The following is a 27,441-nucleotide window of genomic DNA, read 5'->3' as shown; positions in this document are numbered from 1 at the left end:
ACCAGGCATCTCTGGCTGCCTTTTTTCATCGACGACTTTGCGATCTGTTGCAGTTCTCAGTGGACTCATCTCCCCGAGCAGCACCTTCAGCGATGTCTCGATCATCTTTACTTGGGGAGCATCGACAGTGGCTTTCACTTTTCCTCTGATCAAACCGTTTGTATGAATTTCGGGTGGCAAAATGGGTTTCTTCTACCGTCTTTACATCTTGGACCTGCTGATCTTCGATTCGCTGAAACTACAAAATTCCTGGGGCTCACGCTCGATAGAAAACTTTCTCGGTCCTCCCACGTGTCTTAACCTGGCCGCCCGCTATACACGGTCCGTCATTGTCGTTCGTGTCCTCGGCGGTACTTCCTGGGGAGTGGATCGGACCACCCTCCTCCATTTGGACTGATCCCTTGTCCATTCGAAACTGTAGTAAGAGTGTTTTGTTTACATATCTGCACACCTGTCCATCTTACGCCATCTAAATACAATTCACCATTGTGGAATCTGTTTGGTCACTGGTGCGTTTTACATTAACCCGGTTGAGTCTCTGTCCAGAAACTGCCAAACTACTGCTTGAATACTAGTATGATGATCTTCTCAGCGGATACGCGGGCCGTTCGTCTGCCGTGCCCAGCTATCCATCCTGTGCCTCCTTCTGTAACTCCCTTCACTGCCAGTATGCGACATGTCCTTTTTTCTGTTACCTCCCGGAATTCGCTTTTGGCTATTGCTCTGGCAGCTTAACTTCACACTACCTGATGGGTGTGGACGCTTCACTGCCTTGGCTTTGTGCAGTGGCCCGTGTTCGTCTTGAACTTCATTTGCTTCCTAAGGAGACTACTCGGAATTCAATCTATTGCTGTAAGTTTTTCGATCTTCATATGCAACTTAGTGATAGTACCGTTATGTATGATTATCGGGTGTGCCTTCATCATTTGCAAGTACAGTTTCTAATATCGGCTTCTGGAACACTGCTCAATATTTAGAGCAGAGCTCTTAGCCCTCTATAAGGCCACACATTAATGGTGCCACATGTTCAGATTCTCTCAGTGCCATTCAGGGCCTCTCTGCACTGTACACAGTCCATCCCTCAGTGCAATGGGTCCAAGAAAGCTTCACACTTGCTCACTCTTAAGGGAGCCATTGTGATGTTTGTGATTGAGGAAGTCGGGATGAGGGGTACACTTAGCATGGAAGGTCAAGGCCCCTATAATATCACGCCTTGAACATAAATTAACAATTTATTCAACACAATATTTATAAAACAGCTAAGAGACAATCAACACGTGGACATCTTTAAGACAATACCAAAATATCACAGATAGCTTGTTTCTCAAGCAAGGCAGCAAATTACAGTTACCAAAACTGACTTAAAGAGATGAGCTACAGAGATTTCAATACTTAAAGGAACAATAAATTACAATCAGACAGTGATCTAAAGAAATGTGGCACAAATAATTTTTTTAAAAGAGCAATAATATGGGTACGTCACAGCTTCTGTGCACCAAAGCAGAACATGGCGCCACTCCTACACCCTCAGACAGACAGAAAAAGACACAGCAAACACCAACCAAACGTCAATTAATATAAGTTAAGAGGTCAATAAACAGCAAATAAATGAAGAGTCAGTTGCTCTTTTACTAATACTGAGTGAGTGCATTCAGATAAATGCACATGTATAAAATTCCACATACTAATGATTGTCTTTTACTGAATACGAGCCTTTATTAACAAGTGAGCGAGTGCTTTCAAATAAATGCATGTATGTAAAGAATCTACATACATTGACTAGCTTTACAGAATACGAGTTTTTACTAATAACTGAGTAAGCGCTTTCAATAGAAGTGACCCAAATTTTACAGCAATATACGAGGTACGTCGATTTGATGGCAGTCAAGATACACGGAAAGTCTCATACAGACAATACATAAACTTTTGGATACTGTCCCAAAAACCCTAAATATAACACACACACTTTTGAGCTAATCCGCTTCCTAATAGTAATCCAACCAGTGGATTTTTAAAAAGAAATAGTAACTGCTGGTCTCCATGCGGTTACACACTCTGCCGGCTGCCCTTACTTCAATGACACGTACATTAGGGCAACCAAGTAACAAGTACACTCACTGCAATGAAAATCGTTGAACGAAACGAATGTACCAAACTCACTTATACCTTTGATGGAGAGTGTTGTTAGAGATGGTCTCCAGGGATGTGTCTCGCCGAGAAAATAGGCACTGAAGCAATGCGGCGAACAGTGCCTGGAGTTGACATCAGGCAGGTCCACCACAAACTCAAGACTGCCTTGTGAGGTAGACCGCCATGCAACTGCTGGCCGAGCATGCCTGTTTTCCTCTTTCGTCCACGCGAGCGTGTCCTTGCGCCTCGTAGCGAGTCCAACCACACCCCCCTTGACCGCCAAACACCAGTGCGATCACGACAGTGACAAAGATCCTAGTACAGCCGGGTAATCTATATAGTTCTGCCAAAAAGCTGGTGTGGGCACCACGGCTCAATGTTTATGTGGATTCCTGATCACACCAGTCTAACAGGAACCGAGACTACGGACACTGCTGCCAAGGCTGCAGTCCTACCTCGTCCCACTACCTCTTCCGTCCCTTCTGATGATCTCTGCGTTGCTGTCTGTGAGCAGGTGGTGTCTCTTTAGCATCACCTCTGGTCTTCTCTTCACAGGAACAAGCTGTGATGGGGAATTAAACCTCTCCCAGTGACTTGGTCGACCTCCTCTCGGCCCTGTAGATGCGAGGAGATTATTTTAGGTAGGTTGCGTTTTGGGCACTGTCATTTTAGCCGTCGTCATTTGTTAGGTGTTATCTGTGCTCTTTGTTGTCAACCTTTGACAGTTTGCCATTTCCTGACCAAATGCCTTTTTTTTAACCACTTACATTCTAGTATCTGTCTGCCGTGTGAATTATTGGCCGTTTTAGCAAATGATGTGCAGGCTGTCGCTCACATTTTACTTCTTATCCATCACAGCAATGCAGCGAAGGATATTTAATCGTTATGAAGCTAGTATCTGTACAGATATCATTGGTGATATTGCAGCTCTCAAAGAATGAAGTTACTTTGAAATCTAGACTTTTGCTGCTTACGGGCGCTGATAAATATCAACGGGGACAGATGAAGAATGTGCGCCCCGACTGAGACTCGAACCCGGGACCTCCTGCTTACATGACAGACGCTCTATCCGACTAAGCCGCCAAGGACACAGAGAAAGCACACATACTTGGCTGAGGTCGCAATATAGAGAACACTGATTACTAGTTTAAACAACTCAAAAATGTCATTTTTAGATCAGGATACAAACATGTTGTTTCTATGTGATTCTTCAGTTTCTCCTGGTATATTTCTTGCTCGAACAGTCCACCTGTGTACTGCCGGTTGATAGTGTCCAACGGGCACAATATTTCGGTTATGAGACATGTCTCCATCGTCAGGTGCACTGAGCTCCTGAGGGTGGGCGGCCGTCTCAAATCCCCTCCCCTCGCGAGGCGTTCTCTCCACGGTCGGCTTTTGTGGTGGCGTCGGTGTAATTGCCTCGTCTGCCTTAGTCGCCCGTTCGTTTCCTTTGCTGAGCGTCTTTTTAATTGACTCAATGCTGGTTCCCATGCCCTGCTGAGGTTGTAGCCACAATCTCGGTTGATGAGTCCAGCCCTGGTACTAATTTTGATAGCCTCTCTAACGACACTGTCCCAGTATTTAGATGTTTTTGCCAAGACCTTGGTATGTTGGTAGTCCACTTCGTGATGTTTGGACAAACAGTGCTCTCCAACTGCCGACTCGGTGGGGTACCCAAGTCGAGTGTGCCTCTGATGTTCTCGGCAACAATCTTTAATGGTGCGTACCGTCTGTCCAATGTAAGTCTCCCAACATTGACATGGAATCTGGTATATGCCGGCCTTCCACAAACCGAGAGTCTTTGGCACTTCCCAATAATGCTCTCATTTTGTTTGGTGATCAAAAGACAGTTCCTACTTGCTGTTTCCTCAATATTCATCCTATTTTCCCCGATAGTGTGTCAGTATATGGTATATAGGCAGTGGATATCTCTCTATCTGTGACTTCTTCCGTCTCCACACGCTGTACTGTAGAGGTGGGGCAGAGAGCGCATCTGATCTGCCATTCCGAGTACACATTTTAATGGAATATAGCTTTGAGGTGTTCCAGCTCTTGGGTCAGACTCTCTGCGTCAGAGATGGTGTGCGCCCTGTGCACCAGTGTTTTTAGCACCCCATTCCTCTGCGCAGGGTGGTGGCAGCTATCAGCATGCAAATACAGGTCGGTGTGCGTTTTCTTCCTGTATACTCTGTGGCCCAGGGTGCCATCCACTCTTCTTTCGACCACGACGTCCAGGAATGGTAATCTTCCTTCTGCTTCAGTCTCCATAGTGAATTTGATGCTCAGATGTATGGAGTTCAGGTTGTAAGGAAGTGTAGGAGCTTGTGCCTTCCTGGGGCCAGGTCACGAACTTGTCATCCACATAACGTAGAAAACAAGTAGATTTCCATTTGGATGACGACAAAGCTTTCTCCTTGAAGTACTCCATATAGAAATTCGCGACCACAGGCGAGAGTGGGCTCCCCGTCGCGAGTCCTTCTGTTTGTTCATAGTATTCTACATTAAACAGAAAATACGTGGAGGTCAGAACATGCTTGAAAAGGTTGGTCGTCTTCTTGTGAAATTTCTGTCTAATCAGCTCACCTGACTCGCGAAGAGGCACCCTGGTGAATAATGGAACATCAAAACTCACCAGGATATCTGATCCTTTCAGCTTGAAGTTGTCGAGACGTTTTACGAAATCCACAGAATTTAGCAGAGGGTGTCACCAAAAAATTGACACTTCAGTGACCTGTACTGCCAAGACTTTATGGACTCCCTAAAGTCCACGAAGAAGGGGTGCCGTTACACCCAATTGTCAGCAACATTAGGGCACCTACAAATTTGCTGGCCAAATACCTGGCTGAATTACTAAGCCCTTCTGTGGGCAAATGCCCCCATTACATTCAAATTCTGTGGAGGGAACACCTTGCAAGGGGAGGGGATTTAAGATGGCTGCCCGCCCTCAAGAGCTCAGTTCGTCAGCGCACCTGACGATGGCAACATGTCTGATCACCAAAATATTATGCCTGTTGGTCAATGGACTGGCAGTACACCCGTGGACTGTTCGAAGCTGTTTCTAAATTGAGAGAATAGGTAAGACACTTTGACATTATATCATTAATGTCCTTAAGGACATTTCACTTAGTTGTATTTAATGATGTTATCACTATAATGACTTGCTTTGGTTATTCCCTCAATTTAGACATAACATTTTAATATTCTGATCTGAAGATGACCATTTTAAGTGGTTGAAACTAGTAATCAGTGTTCTCTATTACAATATTTGCCAGATAAAAGATTTTGATGCAGTCCGCAAGAAGACAGATTGAAAGGCTTCCATCTCCACTCTGTCGGGTATTATACCAAGGAAATTACTCCTTGATGTCTTAATACGTCCTATCATCCTGTCCCTTCTTATTACAGATGTTTTCCACATATTCCTCTCCTCGCTAATTCTGTGGATGCTCTGCTATGTCCTCAATTATTTGGTGGATGTATTCCAATCTGTCATACCCTATAGTTGTTTCCCCCCACAGCTCCATCTAGTACCACAGAGCTTATTCCTTGATGTCTTGACAAACATATCATCTTCTCCCTTCTTCTTTCAGTGTTTTTCATTTTTTTCTTTCTTTGCCAGTTCTGTGGAGAATCTCCTCATTCCTTACATTATCAACCCACCTGAACAACATTGTTCAGTAGCACCACACATCAAGTCTTCTGTTCAGATTTTCCAACTGTCCGTGATTCAGCACCATACAATGCTCTGTCCAAAACATATGTTGTCAGAAATTAATTTCTCAAATGAAGATCTATGGCTGTTACCAGCAGACTTAATGTGGCCAGGAATGCTCTATTTGACTGTGGAAGTGTGATTTTGATGTCGTGCTCGCTTCATCTGTCATGTTATTTTGCATTCGAGGTACCAGACCTCGTTTACTTCACATACTTCGTGGTCGGCACTTTTGATAAGTTTATTGCTAACCTTGTTACTGCTGCTACTCATTACTTTCTCACGGTGTCGTGCCCCGAGTCAACAGTGACTGTAATGTGTCTAGCTCAAAACATCGTTTCTTGTTGCTAGCAACTTTCAGGTGCAGGAGGGCCTTTTAACTTACGAAAGTTTTGAGGAAACTGTAATTACTGGTTGTACTTGGAGTAATTGCTAATAAGTGACATGGCAGCTCAAAAAATCTTGCCCTCGTATACGATAGAAATTTGTTTGGGAATATTGGGAACTCGAACATGGAGAAACGTTGAACTTTCAGGCAAATCCTTTGATGAAAGAGTGTTGCCACTCTGTTTACCACCCCAGCAAAGTGAACAGTGTTCGCTACCTGCCTCATAGTCCGAGGGACGTATTCTCACTTCACACTGCTGGTGACATCGCACTCAGTTACCCAGTGAACTTCTGTAATACTTTGTGTCATGGAATAATAAATGTGCAATGAAGTTGCATCGAGGACAAGCAGTTTAAGGTGTAACATGTTACTGGTTACTCTCTTTATTTATGACAATACATATTAAATAACATTTGTTCGTTCTGTGGTAAGTTGGAATTAGTCGAGGGACCGATACGCAAAATGTCGTCCCGCATCGGCTGCCAAAAATGCCACGAGTTCAGATTGATTGAGGGGTTAGTGTCAAAATGGTTCTCTGCAGGGTGCTAAAATGTATTGAGCAAAAACTGGATACACAATAACAGGCTTCAGTTGCAAATATTTTATTCAGAAAATATTTTGAAACTGAAGGAAACATTTAAATTTAGTGTACAACACACTGTCAGTTTCACTATTTTCCAATTGCACAGTTTTTTTCTGCATGAATATTTGTCTGTCTCCGGTTCTCTTGGTCATTTTCAGTATTTAATCGAATGTAAGCATGCATTCTTCTCAACATACTCAAAAAATGTAAATGATTGGGTCAGTGGATTCAAAGAGCTAAAATGAGAATGGAAGCTATCACAAGTGTTTGTCATTCTCCAAAGTGCAGAAGACACTCTGCCCAAATGTACAGTAAGAAAGATGCATTTTTGTCATCAGTATACTTTTCAGCAAGTAGTCAGCAAGCTGTGCAGGTAAGTGATTGTCTGGTATGATGCTCATTAGATCACAAAACGCATTTCCTACTTCATGTTTAAAGTACATGAAAGAGAAGCAGGAATAAAGCCACTGCCTTCATCACACCCAGATTTGATATAAAATGGTCAATGTCCTAGTGTCTCGAGTTTTCTGCGTCCTATTGAAAAAAGATATCAGTACAAATTAATGGATTATGTACTAGAACAAGCATTGTTGTCTGCATGCTTCAAATTCAGCATGGCGCAAAACATTAAAGTTGACTAACGAGAGGACATATTTAGGGTTTTTTAAATTTTCGTTTTTTTCTTTGAGAAAGTAATACTGTTTGGAAATCTGCATCTGAGTTCTATTATAAGTAGAATGGAAATACATTTCATGTATGTGGATTATTTGGCTTTGATTTAAACCATGTTTTGAGTGTTTGTGTTAAATGATTTCATTCTGGAGTGATCACTATCCACCACCATTTCAAAGTTCATTAATACATACCTCATAAAAATGAGCTTCCTTACACATCATAAAAGCCAATGTCTCGTGATCTCTGTCTATATGTGCACTTATGACATGACAATCAGTTATACAATTAAGATATTTCTTTTTTTTAATCAACAGATAAATTTTCTGTCCAGGTTTTAGTATGTGTTTTGCTACTTTAGGTGTCATAAAAAATAGTGAATAAAGATGGGAAAAAGTTTGATTCTTCAGTTTCTCCCAGAATACTTCGTGACAGAGTTCACTCTTTCATCGGGAAAAAGATTGCTAGCAAAGCACTCTTTTTACAATTTGCTGCCCTGACCTTAACTGTGACTTTTTGTGAAAAGGCAGAAATGTTTGTCGATGAACTGTAGAAGATAAGCATATGCTCTATTGAACTTTGTTGTAGTTTTTTTTAAATATACCAGATGGCACCATTCCGATTTGATGTAGTTATGGTTTGTGCAGTATATTTCGAAACAGCACATTACCATCAAACTTTCTGGCACCTTAATTCACTAATATTGCATCTTCTTATTCTTTATTTAACCTAAAGCAGCAACATACATACCAATACTTACCCACAGAATGTATCTGTTGGTTAAAAAGTAAGTAATAAATCTAATGACTGGTTTGCGAGTAATAAGCACCTGTGTGTGCATACCCAGGTGTGTGGTTTTCACTGTCATTCAGATCAGTTCATGACGAAAGATGATTTTTGGAGGATATAGGCTGTCAGGTGCCCCTGAACGATTTTCATGAGGAAAATATATTTAATTAAGTTATTATCAAAAGTAAGAAATAACTTTTGCATTGACCAGTACTGCACCTACTGCTACAGAATGATTCCGAACCACTCAAGTGATACTAAAACTTCTACAATCATTTTCTAATTAGTGTACATCAGTGCACTGTACCATTTACAAACATACCAGTATTGCAAAATTGGTACAAAATTGCTCGTTAATGGTCTTTACTGGCCACAAGTGATGAAACTGGAATTTAAAACCAACATATTTGTAAAACAGCAGAATAGACAAGTCTTTCAGATTTATTAATAAAATTTGGTGATGGACAAGTGACAAAGAACAATTAAATTCAGTTATCCAAATTTTTTGCATTTAGGTAAGCAGCCTTGAAGCATTTAACTCTGTCGCTACATGTCTCATATAGAAGTGATTTTTCATCAGAACACATTTGTATCAGAGTTATATTTGTGCTAAAATATAACAGTTTCACTAAAAAAAAGAAAAAAGGGAGAAAATTACTAATACGTCAGAAGCACAAGTGCATAACATACATCAACAAATTTTTTCAAAAGAGAAAGGTCTGTTATGTTGCCCACCCACAAGGTAGCAGGAATGAACATACGCATGCATACTGTCCATGAAAACATGTATATTCTGACGCAAAGTTTTAATAGTCCCCAGGTGTTACGAAGATTGTTTTTTGTTTGTTTTGTTTTATTTTGCCTCCAGAGTTACTACTTTCTTTAGCCAGTGAGAACACGTTTATATAGAATACATAATTATACAAATAAAATACAAAATTGTGTATTTACGGAGTGGAAATATCAAGCTTTTACCCCAACAAATATTTAACAACTACAATAAGTAAACTAGACATATTTATGTTATTAGTTCACACAGCTTATTATATTTAATAACAACTGATACAGATAAAGGAAAATGAATGCTAGAGACTTTTCCACATACACTTAAGAAACATGAGTCACTTTATACAGAAGAATGTCTAGAAACAAGAAGAGATGCTGATGAAGGGAGAAGGTAACCCACACTCATCAACGTCCTCCGAAATTTCGATTGTTATGTGTCAGAGAACACGAAAACAAAATACGGTTTACTTCTTTTTTTTATTTTTTTTTTATATAATCCATTATGGAGTCGAGGTAGCAGTTGTCGTTATACTGGTTATCACTGTTAGCATTCAACCGTGATTCTTATACATATTTTAACAACGCGTTTCAAGATACAATGCTCTCATCATCAGGTTGTAAAATCTATGTCATGAAATTAAACGGACTAAAAAGACAAAATACCATCACCAGTAGTTGGGAAGTCCATAGAGTAAAACAGAATTAAAAGTATATTGGACTGTGGGTCCTCGTCTTACATTGAAGTTGTTGACACAAGTCAATGGCCGTCCCATAGCTACCAAATATGCTGTCGACTGCGCTGGCTCGGGAGCTGTTGTGGACTGACGTGCCTAGGTGTTGTGGCGTGGTTACAGCCGTGTGCTTGACGGTAACGCTATGCTATTGGGCGCCTCATTTCCTTATTGCATTGGTCTGCCATCGTTAGCCTCTCGCAACTCCTTCATTGACATGCTACAAGTTTAAAGTCGCATGCCTGCCCTAAAATAATTCTAAAAACCCGCTAAAAAATCTCATTTCTTTAAAGTTATCTTGTACATTTAGGATATTGCTTTGTTTCTTTTCATGGATAGCTATCTCGAATTCCTCTAGTAAATCAAGTTTCCTCCCTTTCTTTTCTACATGCAATATTTCTACGTTGTCTTCTATGCTATTAAGGGGATGGCCTGTTTCATATATATGGTTCGCAACAGCTGATTTGTCATAATTCCCTAACCTGAACGCATCTTTATGTTCTTTATACCGGATCGCGAATGATCTTCCTGTCTGCCCTATATATTTTGCACACAAGTTCTGCACTGAATCTTATAAACTCCCGATCTTTCAAACTTATTTCTCTTCTCGCCAATATCGTGCTTAAGGCTATACCTCACTAGGTTATTAGTCCGAAAAGCTATTTTGACATTGTATGGCTTAAATATTTGCTATCTTTCGTGAGACTTTTCCGTAGTATGGCATCGTGATAATTTTCACTTTCACTCCATCAGGTTTATTCTTTTTGCGCTTATTACTTTTCCGTAACAGTTTTTTAACCATATCTATTCTGTAACTGTTATTCATCGCTATTCTCTTAACGGTATTAATTTCAGTCTCCCTATCTTTTTCACTCATAGGTATATTGACTGCCCTATGCACGAGACTACGGAAAGCAGCTTCTTTATAAGCCTGCGGATGGCATGAATCATTCGGGATCACGGCATCAGTCGTAGTTTGTTTTCTATAAACGGAGAACGCATGTTTGTTGCCCTGCTTTTTTATATTCAGGTCCAGGAACTGTAAACAATTGTCAGTTTCATACTCCACGGTAAATTTTATTTTATTATGTGCGTCGTTGAACTTTTTTACTATTTCCTCAATGTTCTCACGGGAACCATCGACAAGTAACAGAGTGTCGTCTACATAACGTTTGTAATAAACAATTTTATCCATAATGTTATCGTCAAAATTTAGAACTTTATCTTCAAGGTCATTGATAAAAATGTCTGCCACAGTTCCTGAAATACTGGACCCCATGGCTAACCCATCGTCCTGAATATAAAATTTGTTATTAAACGTAAAATAATTAAAACTTGTAATGAGCTGTAGGAGTTCAATAAATTCAATTGTCTCTTGCGTTGAAATTTTACCGTATTTCAGGAAATTTCTCTTAATGATTTCTATAGTTTCGTTAACCGGAACACTGGAGTATAAGTTCTTAACATCCAACGAAACCAAACTGGAAGTGTCAGTGACTGGCGTATCTTTAATTTCACCTATCATGGTCATACTACCACGCACCGAATAATTATTATTATACACGTAAGTCTTTTTCAGAATTTGGTCCAGCATTTTCGTTATTTTATATGCTGGACTATTTCGACCGTTAACAATCGGACGAACCGGATGCAGATCTTTATGTATCTTCACCTGTGATCTTAATTTGGGGGCCGTTGGATTCATGATAACACATCTTCTTCTTTCGGCTTTTGTCAGCAGGAAGTGCGTGCGTTTAAGAACATTTTTTAGTTTAATTTGGAAATTGGCTGTTATGTCTTTCGGAATTTCCGTAATGCTATTTTCGACAAAAAACGCTAAGGTCTTCGAAACGTACTCCTCCTCTTAATATTACGACCGTATTCCCCTTATCCGCTTTCGTGGCAATAGCTTTCACTTCATTAAGCTTTTTATTTATAGAATCAACAGTTAGTCGGTCTGCTCTAGTCTTATGATTAACACTATTTCTCTTATTTAGTTCATTTTTTACTATTTTATGTAGCTTATGACCGACATGCCCTGTTTCATTATTATTTAATTTAGCAATTTCTGCTCCCGAGCCGGCGCAGTCGACAGCATATTTGGTAGCTATGGGACGGCCATTGACTTGTCAACAACTTCAATGTAAGACGAGGACCCACAGTCCAATATACTTTTAATTCTGTTTTACTCTATGGACTTCCCAACTATTGGTGATGGTATTTTGTCTTTTTAGTCCGTTTAATTTCATGACATAGATTTTACAACCTGATGATGAGAGCATTGTATCTTGAAACGCGTTCTTAAAATATGTATAAGAATCGCGGTTGAATGCTAACAGTGATAACCACGGTTTACTTCAGCTTCTGATTCGGAATCTCACTCACTTCAAGGGGAATCTTAAATGATTATTCTATGCAGATGTAAAGGGTGTTAAGAGGAATGTCGTGTATTGTATTAACAAAGAAATCTTAATCCACACAAGCTGTCTAGTGGAACGAGGGGGGCGTATTGGTTGATAGCACAATTTTGATAATCTGTAGAACAGTTGTAATGCTGCGAAGTTGTATGATAGTGCCAGATCTAACTTTTGAATTTAAATGACTGCTCAGTAAGGGTGTCATTTGATACGGCCCTTAACAAAACACAAGGTCAAAAATCATGTGCGACAGAAGTAGATTTAAGCACTGAGTGTCATTCACGGTTAACTTTGTGTAGACCTTAAATGTCTGACCTCGGAAAACAGTTCGTATTTTTTTCAGGAAGAAAAACACGCAACATTGCATACTGAATATTCTTCAGGTCCCGAGCAAAACTAGGGTGTGTTGCTAGTGTAAGATGAAAAAAGAAAAACAGAAAAAAAAACTTTCCAAGCTTGGGATAGATAGCCTGCAGCCATCTATTTCACTCCAAGGAAAAAACTGAATGAACAGCTCCACAGTTGCTACTTCAAAATCGACGACGATTGTCTTTGGTTAGAAACAATTCCTTTATTTGAACAATTCTGTTTAACACATTCAAAAACACTAATGTAAGTTCCCATCTTCTTACCCTTCAAAAGGCAGAAAGACCAATGAGATTCACATTTGGTTGCTATTCCATGAATTGTAAACAATTGCAAGAAAAGTTTAAGTGCTTTATGAAGCCTCATAAATGAAAAACCTAGTGTTTTACACTAACAGTGTGAGCCATCATCAAAATTACAAATATAATGAAAAGTAGTGAGATGGAGTACCACACACACACAGCTCAAAATTTAGCTGAGCATATAATACCTTCAGTTTCATCCATTACAGTTAAAATTAAGGTTATATGTTCTTTGTTTATCGAGACAATATCTGGCACATGGCCAAACAAGCTTCATTCCTTGTTTCCTGAGATATTTGACGTATGTTGTATCGCTGCCTGAACCACGACTGCTTGCAATTTGAGCAACATATGACTGACATTCGGTTTTCTTTGTTGTAGGCACATTAACGATCACAAATGAGCCTTCATCTGTAGATCGATGGTTAATGAGTGTATTCCTCAGTTCCTCACTGTCATTTGCATCAATACTATTAAAAAAATGTGTATCTGCAGTCTTGGGGTAACAATAACTAGTGGTAAATGAAATCCCAAGACAGATAAATCATGCACATGACCTCCCTCAGTGTGGGAGAATGCAGCCAATACACACATTCGTCGGCTCCAGGAGGGTGCGAGGGAGAGCTCTGCGAGTCACCTTGCACTTACTGTAAGACTACTTAACCAGAGCTTTGCATGATAAATCGGGCATCCCCATGATGCTGGATCACGTAGAACAGACTGCCCAACAGTTCTGTGAAGTGTCGTGGCAGTCTGACGGTGGGCTAATTTAAAGTCTACATCTACATACATACTCCGCAATCCACCATACGGTGCGTGGCGGAGGGTACCTCGTACAACAACTAGCATCTTCTCTCCCTGTTCTACTCCCAAACAGAATGAGGGAAAAATGACTGCCTATATGCCTCTGTACAAGCCGTACTGCAGTCAGTCTCAAATGCTGGTTCTCTAAATTTCCTCAGTAGCGATTCACAAAAAGAACGCCTCCTTTCCTCCAGAGACTCCCACCCGAGTTCCTGAAGCGTTTCCGTAACACTCGTGTGATGATGATCAAACCTACCAGTAACAAATCGAGCAGCTCGCCTCTGAATTGCTTCTATGTCCTCTCTCAATCTGACCCGATAGGGATCCCAAACGCACGAGCAATACTCAAGAATAGGTCGTATTAGTGTTTCATAAGCGGTCTCCTTTACAGATGAACCACATCTTCCCAAAATTCTACCAATGAACCGAAGACAACTATCCGCCTTCCCCACAACTGCCATTACATGCTTGTCCCACTTCATATCAGTCTGCAATGTTAAGCCCAAATATTTAATCGACGTGACTGTGTCAAGCGCTACACTACTAATGGAGTATTCAAACATTACAGGATTCTTTTTCCTATTCATCTGCATTAATCTACATTTACATTTATCTATATTTAGAGTCTGGGAAATCAGCAGTACAGACGATGGACCACCAGGTGGCCTACCCTGTTTCGGCAGTGAGATTGGCAGAAAACAAATGCGTCAATGCTCCAGGTGCAAAGAGGACAAACAACAGTTACGTCAATATAAACACACTGAGAGGGAACACAGGAACAGTGACACAAAACTTAGCTGGTGCAAAAAGGGATATTTATGGCTGTCCTTTTAGGGAGGATCAGGTGTTAATGTGTGCTGCTTGTTTTCAGTTCGTCTGTGTACATATCATTCCTTTGATTAATTTTCTGAAGTCTTTTAATACATAACAGGTTGAATAGAACTATATTAATTGGATTTACGTCTTTAGGGTTCAGTGGAGCATACACTAAGACGTTGCTTTACTTATTGATTTGAAATGTGGTATGCCCATAGGCTTGTTGGATTACTCAGCCATGTAATAAGAGGCTCATACTTCAAAAAGTATGTCATACATATGCAATAAAAATATCAGGAAAGAAGAAATTGGTGCTAGAATAGGCACAAACAGAAGCGAAATACGTGCGAGCCTCACTACATTATTACAAGACATAAAAAATATCTTGTGTTAATTACCTTAAAATATCCTCATAGGACGGATATAATTACTTCACAGGTATCAGTAGTCATTTCGCTAACTGCATTTGGTGATACATCACTGAATTTCAAGCATTCGAATGACCTGCCTGTTGCCAGAAATATTAGTTAAACCTAATCTTGTTGCCTGTTATTGCCTCTTATTAAAGTATTTTGTTCCTATATTTTGCCATATCAAAATTGATAATTTTTTGTAAGATGCAGGAATCATCTGAAAATAGATTATCATATTGTTAGATCCTTGGTTGTTATTTTGGTCAGGAAATTAACATACATGACACTCCCTTCTTTCCGCCATTCTCTCATTTTCCACCAGTTGTAACTAATATAGTTGTGATACTCACTTGCTTTCGGGTGTGAGTCACTTTCTTCATTTGAACATTTGACAATCTAGTACTGTCTACTATTTCATGTATGCAGCTCCTTAAAGCAAACATGGACACACAGTGAGCCCAGTGTGGATGTATAGTACCTCGCTGTTCGCCAGCATAAGGTGAAAGCAATAAGCCTAAAAGTGTAATGGTCGTGGTCTTTGTACCCTAATCCTTCCTCTTGAATGCCTGTCCTTCAAAGGACAAAACGGGCCCTCATTATGTCGTGGCTACAACAGTAACCAAATAAATCCAAATGAATGCTTGGATTACTAATTTATATTACGACCTACTTACTTACCACACAAAACAAGTCTACCTGAACAGTGCTTTCATCTTGTTTCCTATGTACCAACGTGCTTGCTTTCAGTGTCATACCTACTGGGTTTCTGAGAATCTACAATATAACAACAGCTGGCATTGCAGTCGTTACACTATTATTCAGAAAAATACAGTGTGGGCCGTATGTCAGCTGTCGAAGTTACAAAATACAAATACAAATTTATGTCAACACAGAAATATGTGTAGCATTCAATGAACGTACTAAAGACACTAGGTGGTTTCCATACTGTTCAAAGGAAGTGTTACCTCATTGCAACACTGATTGACAAATTTTGCCAGAAATCCTCTGGACTGTCTGTTTTCAAAATCTACACGGATTCGGTCTTTCAAATATTGAACATCACAAATCTTTAGACAATAAACAGCTTTCTGTACTATACCCCACACTGAGAAATCAACATGCGGTATCTGGGGTCTTGGAGGACATTGAATGGCACCCCATCTGCAAACCATACATTGAAGTGCTCATTTGAAAAGTCTCTCACAATAACCTCATATTGTGGGCGTGCTCTGTCTTGTTGCCATATTAACTTTTCCTTAACCAGCCTCAGCTGTTCAAAAAATGGTCTGTTAAAACAATACTTCTGCAAGCATATAAGGTAATTTACAGAACTGATTAGCCCACCGCTGAAAAATCCTTGCCCATACACTCACACCAGTAGAGTTTAACTTTGTTTCCACTCTTACATGGGGATTCACAGAATCCGATAGACACAGGTGTATGTTTTCACTCAGCCACTCACCTGAAAAGTAGCTTCGTCACTTCAAATAAAGCTTGGAAATTATCAATTATTAAAAATATAAATTAAATGCATAGATAAAAAAATCTACTTGCCAACAACGGCTATGTCCTATGCTGCTGCCACTTGGTGAGTAGATTACATTATTTTGTAAAACTTGGTATCAGGTTCTTGTCAGATTGTGTACAACTTGCAGAATTTCGTATGACTACATGGATCATCTTCATTTAGGTCTCAGTTTTTTTAGCTTTTTCTATATCCCTCGTAGGACTGTTCTTGCTATTCCATACTAAGTGGGCACTTTTCTTTGAGGTTTAGTCGTTGGTTGCACAGAACATTGCATGGCAATATTGATACTGTCTTTTGTAATGACTGTCTTTGGTCTGTGTGTCAACAAGGAAGCTACGGGGCCAGTATCTGCATTTGCCAATACCTTACTGAGATGGAGATTTGACATTTGCAAAATGTTCCACAACCAAATCACAAACATCACTGTAGTTGTGGTCACGTTCCACTATGTCTGCAAAAGAAACCCACACTGTCCTGTGCTAGTTATCAGTTGTTCAGATAGCAACATACCAAACTGCTAGTGTCAGCTGACGTATGAGTACTGCATAGTCAAGTTCACAATTGACTGCCACTACACTGTTCAAAGCAAAGACTAAGGATTGTTAGTGATAACTGAGTTAAGACTACCCCATAGGGGTTAAAAAATTTCAACTTCATTCACCCAGTATTTGAGAAAGAGAGCACTTAGCAACTTGCATCATAATTTGGAACCTATACGAATTTTTTCTCGCTGACAAACTTTACAGAGCGATGCAAGAGGAAAAAAAGTTTATCGTTTACTGCTGTTCCGCTGGTCGTGCAATAAAAGTACTGCATGAGGTATGATGTTGCAATTTACTACTCCTTTACTACTAACTGTATCGGTGACACTTTTTGCCGACAGTATGCACGTACAGCACTGAATGTAACTGCAAAATTATATCATTGTACAACACGTAGTTCATGATATGACCTCGTAAACAATAAGATGCCACATTATTTATGGCTTGTAAATTTATTATTTCTTTGCTGCTAACTCTATTTGCAATAAATTTTGCAGACTACATCCACATACATCACTGAATATACCTACAATATTACATTGCAGTAAGACACACAATCATAAACATTAAGCACAATGCCAGATGCTGTGTAATATGGCATTCAACAAGAATGCACAGTAATAAATAAATAAATAAATAAATAAATAAATACATACCTGGACTAAGCTAGGTTCCTCTGCTAGTACTATATAAATTGATATTATCACTCAGTGTAAAAAATGAATTTTGACGTCACCGCTTAATAACAGTGGCCGTCTAAGCCAGGACCAGAGGCCAGCGAGAGGTTGCAGCAGCCACTTCGGTGGTGGTCTCCCTCTGGCCCCTGGCTTAAGTCGGGAACAAGCTCTCCCCATCCGGAGGCAGCCCACCCTCTTGGAGCAAGAGGCGGAAGATACAGAAGTAAGCAGAAGACTCTAGGAGAGCAGCTGAGGATCTTTAAGTAGCAACGAGAATATTTTCAAGAAATTCCACACATATTCTTCACTCTCTGCCACACACTGTGTGGGAAAAAAAGCAAAATTTGTCGTGGTTTCAAGAGTCCGTAGGACTCGCAGTTCCCGCAGCTTGCTGCAACTCTCTTCTGGCGGACAACAGATTCTCCAGGGATAATCTGTTGGACGCATAGAACCGGTTAGGGACTGCCGTGATCCAGGGCCCCCTTCACGTGGGACCAGCCCGCGGTCACTAGGAGTAGGGTCTGTCGTCTTTTTCCCCACTTCTACACGCCACCTGGATAGGGTTAGCTACACACTGTCCTCCCCTGGCTCCTGCGGCCTGCATCCTGTCCTGTCAACCGACGACCATATATAACGGTTACTGCTAGTCTAGTTGCTCTTCTGAACAGCACTCCCGTATTATCAAATCATTTGCGTCTTTACCTGCGGTCACTCGTACGTTAGATACTTCGACCGTGCACGGCTCGATGTAGTTGTAGGGTCGAGCAGTGTGCGTCTGCTTTTGTGCCCCACAACTAATTCACTACAAACAGCAACTGTAGCTGCCGTACTGCAGTCAAATAGTATATGTATTGGCTGGAATTGAGAGTTAATAAAATGCACATAAATAGAAAATAAATGTCAAATGAACAATTTAATAACAAGGGTTCTATTCAAAATTTAGTAATTGATGCAGATGACAGAGAATTGTGTTGAATGATGTTTATTCAAGAAATGAGATATTAAATAAATGGGAACTGCTCCTACGATGTTCAATTACAGACAAATACCTTATCAAATGCAGTCAGGTTGTGTTGAGAGCTTTATGGGAATGATAGTAAAATCCCCAAACTAGTAACCAAAAATACATGAAAGCTATGTCCATTTTGTAGTCAAAATACATGAAATATTCACATCAAAACAGTTCAGAGTTTAACGTGATGATCACAAATTAATACCTTCGAGATGATGAGTAGAGACTCGTATTTTATTCTCAGTTTCATAATACAAGTGGAAAAAGTACGTCCTATTCTGAAGCACATTTAGACCCCTCGAAATATAAAGTCCCTTCCAAAGTTAAGAGTATTGTGGTGGCCATTCACTGCCTAGTCTGTCACCCACACGATGGAATAACACACACTACTTTGAGCAGGTCTGTCTTCCTTCAATCACAAATGCAAAAGTGTACAGAATTTCTTCCTTGAGGTTTGCTCTCCACTCCTGTAGTGTTCCACCACTGTCTGCTTTTCCATTGGCAGAGATGTAGAACTTTACTGTCTCAGTTCGACCTCGGCTTATTAAATACTGGGGCCGCCACACATTTCACTGTGGCTCGTGGTAGTTACTTGGATATTGATTTATCAATTTGCAGCCCAGGACTTTTCCCATCTATCCACTGGAGAGCACATGACGACCTGTGTGGTAGTGACCACTTCCTCATCTTCCTGTCATTGCCCCAGTGTCAGGCCCACGGACGCCTGCCCAGATGGGCTTTAAATGAGGCGGACTGGGGAACATTCACCTCTGCTGTCACCGTTGAATCTCCCCACACGGTAACGTCGATGTGACGGTTGAGCAGGTGGCTACAGCAATTGTTTCTGTGGCAGAAAATGCGATTCCTCGCTCTTTAGGGTGCCCCTGGCATAAGCCAGTCCCTTGGAGGTCGCCGGAAGTTGCTGAAGCAATTAAGAAGTGTCAGAGAGCTCTGCAGTGGCACAAGTGGCACTTCCTAGTTTTTAAACATCTCCGTGCCCACGTTCGCCGACCTATCAAATGCCGGAAGCGGGAGTGTTTGGAGAGATGTCTCCACCGTTGGGTGCCGTACATCACTTTCTGGGTACCAGACACCAACAGGTGTTTTCAGTGTTACCATAAATGGCATGTTATCTACCTATGCAAACGCGGTTGCCGAGCACTTTGCTCGAGCCCCTGCATCGGAAAATTACCCCCAGCCTTTCGCGCTCTCAAACGGTGGCTGGATGGGAAAGTTTTCTCACTCACTACATGCTGCAGTGAATCCTGTAACGCCCCATTTACAGAGTGGGAGCTCCCTGGTGCCCTTGCACATTGCCCCGACACAGCTCCTGGGCCTGATCGGATCCACAGCCAGATGATTAAATATCTCTCATGTGACTACAAGCGACATATCCTCATCATCTTAAACCAGATCTGGTGTGATGTCATCCTTCCATTGCAATGGTAGGAGAGCACCATCATTCTGGTGCTCAAACCCAGTAAAAACTGCTTAATGTGGATAGCTATGGGCCCATCAGCCTCACGAACACCCTTTGTAAGCTGCCGGAACATACGGTGTGTCGGCAGTTGGGTTGGGTCCTGGAGTCACGTGGCCTACTGGCTCCGTGTCGAGGCGGCTTCCAGCAGGGTCGCTCTACCACTGATATCTTGTGTGCATCGAGTCTGCCGTCCCAGCAGCCTTTTCCAGACACTGACAGCTAGTTGCTGTCTTTTTTTGACTTACATAAAGCATAAAACACGACCTGGCGACATCATATCCTTGCCACATTGTAGGAGTGAGGTCTCTGGGGCCTGCTCCCGATTTTTTATCGAAAACTTCCTGTCGCTCTACACTTACCGTGTCCAAGTTGGTGCCTCCCATAGTTACATCCGTATCCGATGGTGTCGGCTGTGCTTTTGTCGTCGGGGCCGTCACCTTTGAATACCGGCTCCTCGACCAATGTTCCAGCTTTACGGCCAAGCTTTTTGCTCTCCACCAGGCTGTTCAGTATGCCCGCCGCCACCGCCATTCATTGTATGTACTCTGCTCTGATTCACTCAGTGCTCTTCAGAGCCTTGGAGCTCCCTATCCGGTCCATCCCTTGGTGCAACGGATGCAGCAGTCCCTCCATTCTTTCGCTGATGATGGCTCTCCTGTCAGCTTTCTGTGGGTTCCCGGACATGTAGGAGTGCCTGGGAATGAGGCTGCTGATGCTGCAGCCAAGGCTGCAGTCCTCCTGCCTCGGCCAGCCTCCCATTGTGTCCCGTCATCTGACGTTAGTGGGGTTGTTTGTAAGAGGCTTGTGTCCTTGTGGTGGGATACTTGGTCATCACTTCAAGGAAACAAGCTCCGGGCAGTAAAACCGTTCCCAACTGCTTGGACAACCTCCTCCCGACCATCTCGGCGAGAAGAGGTCCTTCTGACCAGGTTGCGGATTGGGCATTGCCGGTTTAGCCACCGCTACCTGCTCTCCGGTGACCCAGCCCCGCAGTGCCCTTGTGGTCAAGCATTAACAGTGCGCCATGTTTTATTGTCGTGTCCCCGCTTTAGTCAATCTCGTGTTGTCCTGTCCCTGCCATCTACTTTACCGGATATTTTAGCTGATGACGCTCGAGCAGCTGCTCGTGTTCTTCGTTTTATAACTTTGACTGGCTTGTCCAAAGACCTCTAACTCTTTTACTTATTTTATCTGCATCTTTGTAAGGCCTTTCTGGTGTCCCCCCCCTCCCCTCCCCTTCAGTTTTACTAGATTCTATGTGCTCTAACAATTGTGACTGGGTGCTAATGACCTCAGTAGTTGAGCGCCCTTAAACCCCAACAAAAAAAAAAACATCCGTATCCAGGACAATGGAGTCCTGCAGGGGTCTGTATTGAGTGTGTGTCTATTTTTGGTGGCCATTAACGGTCTAGCAGCAGCTGTCGGGCCCTCCGTCTCGCCTTCTCTGTATGCGGACGACTTGTGCATTTTGTATGGCTGCTCCAGTACTGGTGTTGCTGAGCGGCGCCTACAGGGAACCATCCACAAGGCACAATTGTGGCATGTAGCCCGTGGCTTCCAGTTTTCTGCCACGAAGACGTGTCGTGCATTTCTGTCGGCGGTGTACCATTAATCTGGTACCGGCACTTTACCTTAACGAAGATCCACTCAGTGTAGCGGAGACGTATCGATTCTTAGGTCTGGTTTTTGATGCTCGTTTGACTTGGCTTCCTCATCTTCGGCAGCTTAAACGGAAGTGCTGGCAGCACCTCAATGCTCTCCGCTGACTGAGCAACACGATCTGGAGTGCAGATTGCTCAGTGCTGCTGCAGCTCTACAGAGCCCTTGTTCAATCCCACCTTGACTATGGGAGAGTGATTTATTGTTCAGCGGCACCCTCAGCATTGCGTTTGCTCGACCGATTGCACGATTGCGGAGTTCGACTAGCGACAGGAGCTTTTAGGGCGAGTCCGGTGACAAGTGTACTGGTGGAGGCTGGAGTCCCTCCATTGAAGATCAGTTGTGCACAACTGCTTGCTAGTTACATTGCACACATTCGTAGCTCTCCTAAACATCCTAATTACCATCTTCTTTTCCCAATGACAGCAGTTCACCTCCCACATAGGCGGCCCAGGTCTGGGCTAACGATTGCGGTTTGCGTACAATCTATTCTGTCTGAACTGGAGTACTTGCCTGTACCACCTCTCCTTGAGGTCCATTCACGTACACTTCTGTGGTGTAGCTGTAGGCCGAAGCTTCACCTGGACCTCTTCGTGTGGCCTTAAGGACTCCGTTAACCCTGCAGCTCTCCGCTGTCACTTCCTCTCGAGTCTTGAAGTGTTCCGGGGCTCTGAAGTGGTTTACACCGATGTCTGGATGGCTGATGGTCGTGCTGGCTTTGGCTACGTTCACGGCGGCCATATTGATCATCATTGCTTACTCGATGGTTGCAGTGTATTCACTGCAGAGCTGGTGGCCATTTCTCATGCACTTCAGTATATCTGTTCATGCCCCAAGAAATAGTTTCTTCTGTGTGCTGACTCCTTGAGCAGCCTACAAGCTATCTACCAGTGCTACCCTTGCCATCCTTTGGCGTCCATCAGAGTGTCCATTTATGCCCAGGACCCGTCCCGTCGTTCAGTGGTGGTTTTGTGGACCCTAGGACATGTTGGCATCCCAGGCAACGAACTTACCAACAGGTTGGCCAAACCGGCTACGCGGAAACTGCTTCTGGAGACGGGCATCTCTGAACCTTACCTGCCTTCTCACTTAGGTCACAGGGTTTTTCGTCTTAGCGAGACGGAATGGCATAACATTACGCATAACAAACTGCATGCCGTTAAGGACATTATGAATGTGTGGAAGTCTTCCGTGCGGGCCTCTCGCAGGGAATCAGTTGTCCTCTGCCGGCTCCACATTGGCCAAGCTTGGGCGACCCACGGTTACCTCCTGCGCCACGAAGACCCACCTGTGTCGGTGCGGTGCCCCGTTAACAGTGGTCCATATTCTCGTGCACTGTTCCACTTCGACTGCCCAGTGATGAAATCTTGGGTTACCGGACCCGTTGCTGCTCATTTTATCTGACATGGCCTCATTGGCTGATTTAGCTTTTCATTTTATTCGTGAGGGTGGGTTTTATCATTTGATCTAAGTTTTTGTGCATGTCCTTTGTCCCTCTGTGTCCTCCACCCTAGTACTTCTATGGTGGAGGTTTTAATGTGTTGCACAGTGGCTGGCTTTTCCTTTTTATTCTTCTGGTCCGCCAGCCACTGTAATCTGCTTTCTTGTTTTACTGTCTTCTGTTTCTAGTGTCTTTGTTGTTTTCTTGTCCTCTTTTGTCTGTTTTAGTGTTTGTTGTCTTTCCTTTGTACTTGTGGTTTTTCCTTTCTTCCCGTTTTGTGTTTTATGTCTTGTCTGTTTTATTCTCACACTTGTGGCAATGTTGTGTTAGGAACAAGGGACCGATGACCTCATAGTTTAGTCACTTCCCCCTCTTTTATACCAACCAACCATGATATTCATATGCTCCAGTTTTTCAAGGACAAGATCAAAAAGTAGTAGTACAAAAGTGTTATATAAATTTGGAATCATCAAATTTTTCGTTATTTCTGTGATGTCCATTTCTTCTCCTTCCCCATTCTAACAATCAATCTTGTCATCACTAATTCTGTAACTATTCCTGCCATTGTGAATACTTATTCTCCAGTTAACATTGCTATCCCTGCCATAATTACCGCCTTAGTTATCCCACGTTTACTGTCCGGTTAGGTGTTATTACCTGTTCATACAAAGCGTTTTCTGCCCTATTCTGACAATACAACTTCAAAGGCTGCTAACCGGGGACTGCACAACTGGTTCTTAGCAGTGTAGCGATCTGACAGAAATTTTCTGTCAAAATTTCATTTTCTTGGATATAGCGAGAAGATTAACATATTAATCTTTCTTACCTGTTATTCCTGTTATTTCCACTCTGGTTGCCTCAGTCTATGGATTTCACTAATAATTATAACAATGCTGATTATTCACGCACGCAAGCAGCCACATAAAGCAAGAGAAATTGGCATTGACCTGTTTGGGTTTATTTGGCTCAGCTAGTATAGCTCCGTCCCCTTTTCTCTGCAGAGAAGTTTTTTTTATTTCTAGATGCGACATGCACACACATTACATGGACTATGCTTGTGCTCAAAATCAACTTAAGATTCGTTCAGAAATAAACATAGAATGTGTTCAAAAATCAACAGGGGTGCATTTCAAAATCTTATGAATAATGTATAGACCCGTGTGTGCTGGATGCTAGGTGTTTTGTGAAACTAGGCTTTTTCTTCAAGAATATGTATTTGGCTTCCTATGAAATTGCCACCTGGGGCAGATACCCCAGTTGCTGCCCCCTCTCCTCTCCTCTCTCTCTCTCTCTCTCTCTCTCTCTCTCTCTCTCTCTGGGTGTGCAAAATTGATAGCTACATGTAACTATGTATCTAAGGCAGGAGTTCCAAACAGCTGCATGAGATCAATGCAAATGATGCAAAATAGGCTCCACAAGGAGGGATTATGTGCCAGAAGACCTCTTGAGGCTTCTCCAAATCAAGTCTGGAGAGTGACTTGTCGCAAGTTCACAAAGCCACTCTTAATGGATTAGGCAGTAGTAGCACACAACACTCTTTTCTGGTGGGACCTGATCATTCTCCACGGCAACAACCTCGATATGTGTGTGTGTGTGTGTGTGTGTGTGTGTGTGTGTGTGTGTGTGTGTGTGTGTGTGGAGGCAACGGGGATGACATTTACACCCTAACTGTGTCTTAGATTACCACCCTTATCGAAACTGTTCAGTCACGTTTGAGATAGTTGTGTGTGACCGCAGAGCATCCTTCCTGCCAGTATGTGGGAGGATGACTAGTGTGAAATACTGGGATGAAATCCTTACTCATTGTGACTCTGGTTTTTGAACATATTGAAATGGGATTCGCGCTGACGGATGACAATGCGTGCATCCGTTGTCAGTCTTGTGAACACTTGCCCCCTCCCCCGTCAGTATTCTGACTGGTTTGATGCAGCCCGCCACGAATTACCTTCCTGTGCCAACTTTTTCATCTCGGACTAGAACTTGCAACCTAAGACCTCAATTATTTGCTAGATGTATTCTAATGTGTGTGTTCCTCTACAGTTTTTACCCTCTAAAGCTCCCTCTAAAATCATGGAAGTTATTTCCTGACGACTTAACAGCTGTCCTGTCGTCCTGTCCCTTCTTGTTGTCAGTCTTTCATATATTCCTTTCTTCACTGATTCTGTGGAGAACTTCCTCATTCCTTATGTTATCAGTCCACCTAATATGTACCGTTCTTCTGTAGCACCGCATCTCAAATGCTTCAATTCTCTTTTGGTGTGGTTTTCCCACAGTCCGTGATTCATACCATACAGTGAAGTGCTCCAAAAGTACGTTGCCAAAAATTTCTTCCTCAATGTAAGGCCTATGTTCGATATTTGAGGACTTCTCTTCCTCCCTAGTGGAGCTTAGAATTAGTCACATGGGGTAGCCTCCATATTCTTGAGACCTAAGCTTTGTGGGTCATGCTAAAACAAGAGATTTGCGATCTCTCTGTTCTGCCAGAGACCTTACAGAACATCTTTGGAGCCACTGTGGGGTAATGGGACAATATCCCACAGGCTTATCTGGATAATATGGTAAGGAGTATGTCAAAAGTGTCTCCTGTTACTAGAGTACTAATTGCTTCATATACAATGTGTTACCCAAGATGACAGCGAGAAGAGTGGAATCTTTTCTCTGAGATTTTGGTTTTGTTTCTTTGTTTGTGTGGAAGTGCATGTCTTCCTTATTTTCCTGATAGTACAAAATCAATTTTGTTTCCTATTATGTCCAGTATTGATAGTAAGAAATAATATTGTTTCCTGCACAGTTGGACAGACAGTGGTAACAAGCAGTGTGTGCTTTCCTTCACAGGATGTGGACAGCGTCACTAAGCTGTTAGCAGAAGCCGAGGCTGCCTTGTCGGACTGCGATTCCTGTTCGGTTGTAGCTTCAGGGGACCTCATGGAGATTCCTGTCAAAAGGCGAGAATAGCTTTGAACTGTACATCTGTCTGTTTATTCTTTGGCAGGCAGGAAGTGTGTTTGTATTTGAAAGCCGAACTGTTGTTTTTAATATTTGTTCAATAGCTTTTATGAAATTTGACTTTGTGGCCTGATGGTGTAATGCAGTGTATGAGAACTAATGAGATTTTAATATACAGATTCAGAAAAAAATAGTTCTTAATACCCTTGCCACTTCTTCATTACCAGTTCCAGCAGACTGCCGGATGTCTAAAGTCTATGGAATATAAAGTGCCACAATGAATCTCTGAGGAGTGTGTGCTGTTTTGAAACTTCTCAGAAGATTAAAAACTGTGTGGTAAATTGAGACTCAGACCTGGGCTCTTGCCTTTCACAGGCAGTGCTGTTACCGACTGAGCTACCTGGACACAGGTTACAATCTGCCCTTACAGCTCTACTACTACAGGTGAGTTGCAGACAGGTAGCTCAGTCCAAAAGAGCATTGCATTTGAAAGGTGAGCTCCTGGGTTTGAGTCTCAATCCAGTGCACAGTTTTAATTTGCCAAGACATTTCATCGTGTGCTGTCAGAATACTGAAGTGCCCGAAAAAATCTTCATTTGTAGTTTGGCCGTTGTCAGACCCGGCAAAATAAAATAGAAAATCATAATGTACTTCGCTTAGTTTAATTCCATAATATAATTTTTTTGGGGTAACTCATCAAGCCAAATTAAAGCTTACTTAGTTCAAAAATCTGTTATGTGAATTAATAGTAGTGTGAACTTAAAAACATTCTGCAGTGACCCTCTCAAGAAACTGGGGTACTATCTGCTGATTCCTAATCTATTTATTCATCAATGAGTTTTTATAAATATCTGTTTTTCAAGTCAATTGATTAATTAATGGAATCAGTGATAAAAATAAGAGTAATCTTCCTAAAGATTTGAACCCCAGATAGGTGCCCATTATTCAGGAACAAACATTTGCTGTAACTTGCCAGTAACCCTAAAAAGTTTAAATACTAATTAAGTTCAGTTAAGAAGAACCTGGGAGAGGAGCTGATAATATGAAACACTTCTGCTCCATTGTCAACGTTGTTAGCAGCACCACTTGGCATTTGTGTTGTTAATAATATCAAATAACGTTACTGTTATGTAAAATATGGCTCTTGCATACATTTAGTGCAGCAATGTGGTCAGTGGAAGTAAGTGCTGTAATTTGACTTTCTGTTAGGCGACAATGGCATTGGAATTGCCTACCTCTGTGTATTG

At 41.9% G+C, this 27,441-nt stretch overlaps 1 protein-coding gene across 3 annotated transcripts in view; it reads left to right on the top strand.

The window, feature by feature from the left end:
• Nucleotides 1–26,387, top strand: part of LOC126215042 (zinc phosphodiesterase ELAC protein 1-like) — a 70,477-nt gene extending 44,090 nt beyond the window's left edge. For all 3 annotated transcript variants that reach the window (XM_049941681.1, XM_049941680.1, XM_049941679.1), the window contains one exon: nucleotides 26,084–26,387. In XM_049941681.1, the coding sequence (XP_049797638.1) occupies nucleotides 26,084–26,203 (120 nt within the window). In that variant the 3' untranslated portion in view covers nucleotides 26,204–26,387. The remainder of the gene's footprint in view (nucleotides 1–26,083) is intronic.
• The last annotated feature ends 1,054 nt before the right edge of the window (nucleotides 26,388–27,441 follow it).

Source organism: Schistocerca nitens, chromosome 12 (assembly GCF_023898315.1).
Source record: "Schistocerca nitens isolate TAMUIC-IGC-003100 chromosome 12, iqSchNite1.1, whole genome shotgun sequence".
Classification (NCBI taxonomy): domain Eukaryota; kingdom Metazoa; phylum Arthropoda; class Insecta; order Orthoptera; family Acrididae; genus Schistocerca; species Schistocerca nitens.
This window is presented reverse-complemented; position numbering and strand designations above follow the sequence as displayed.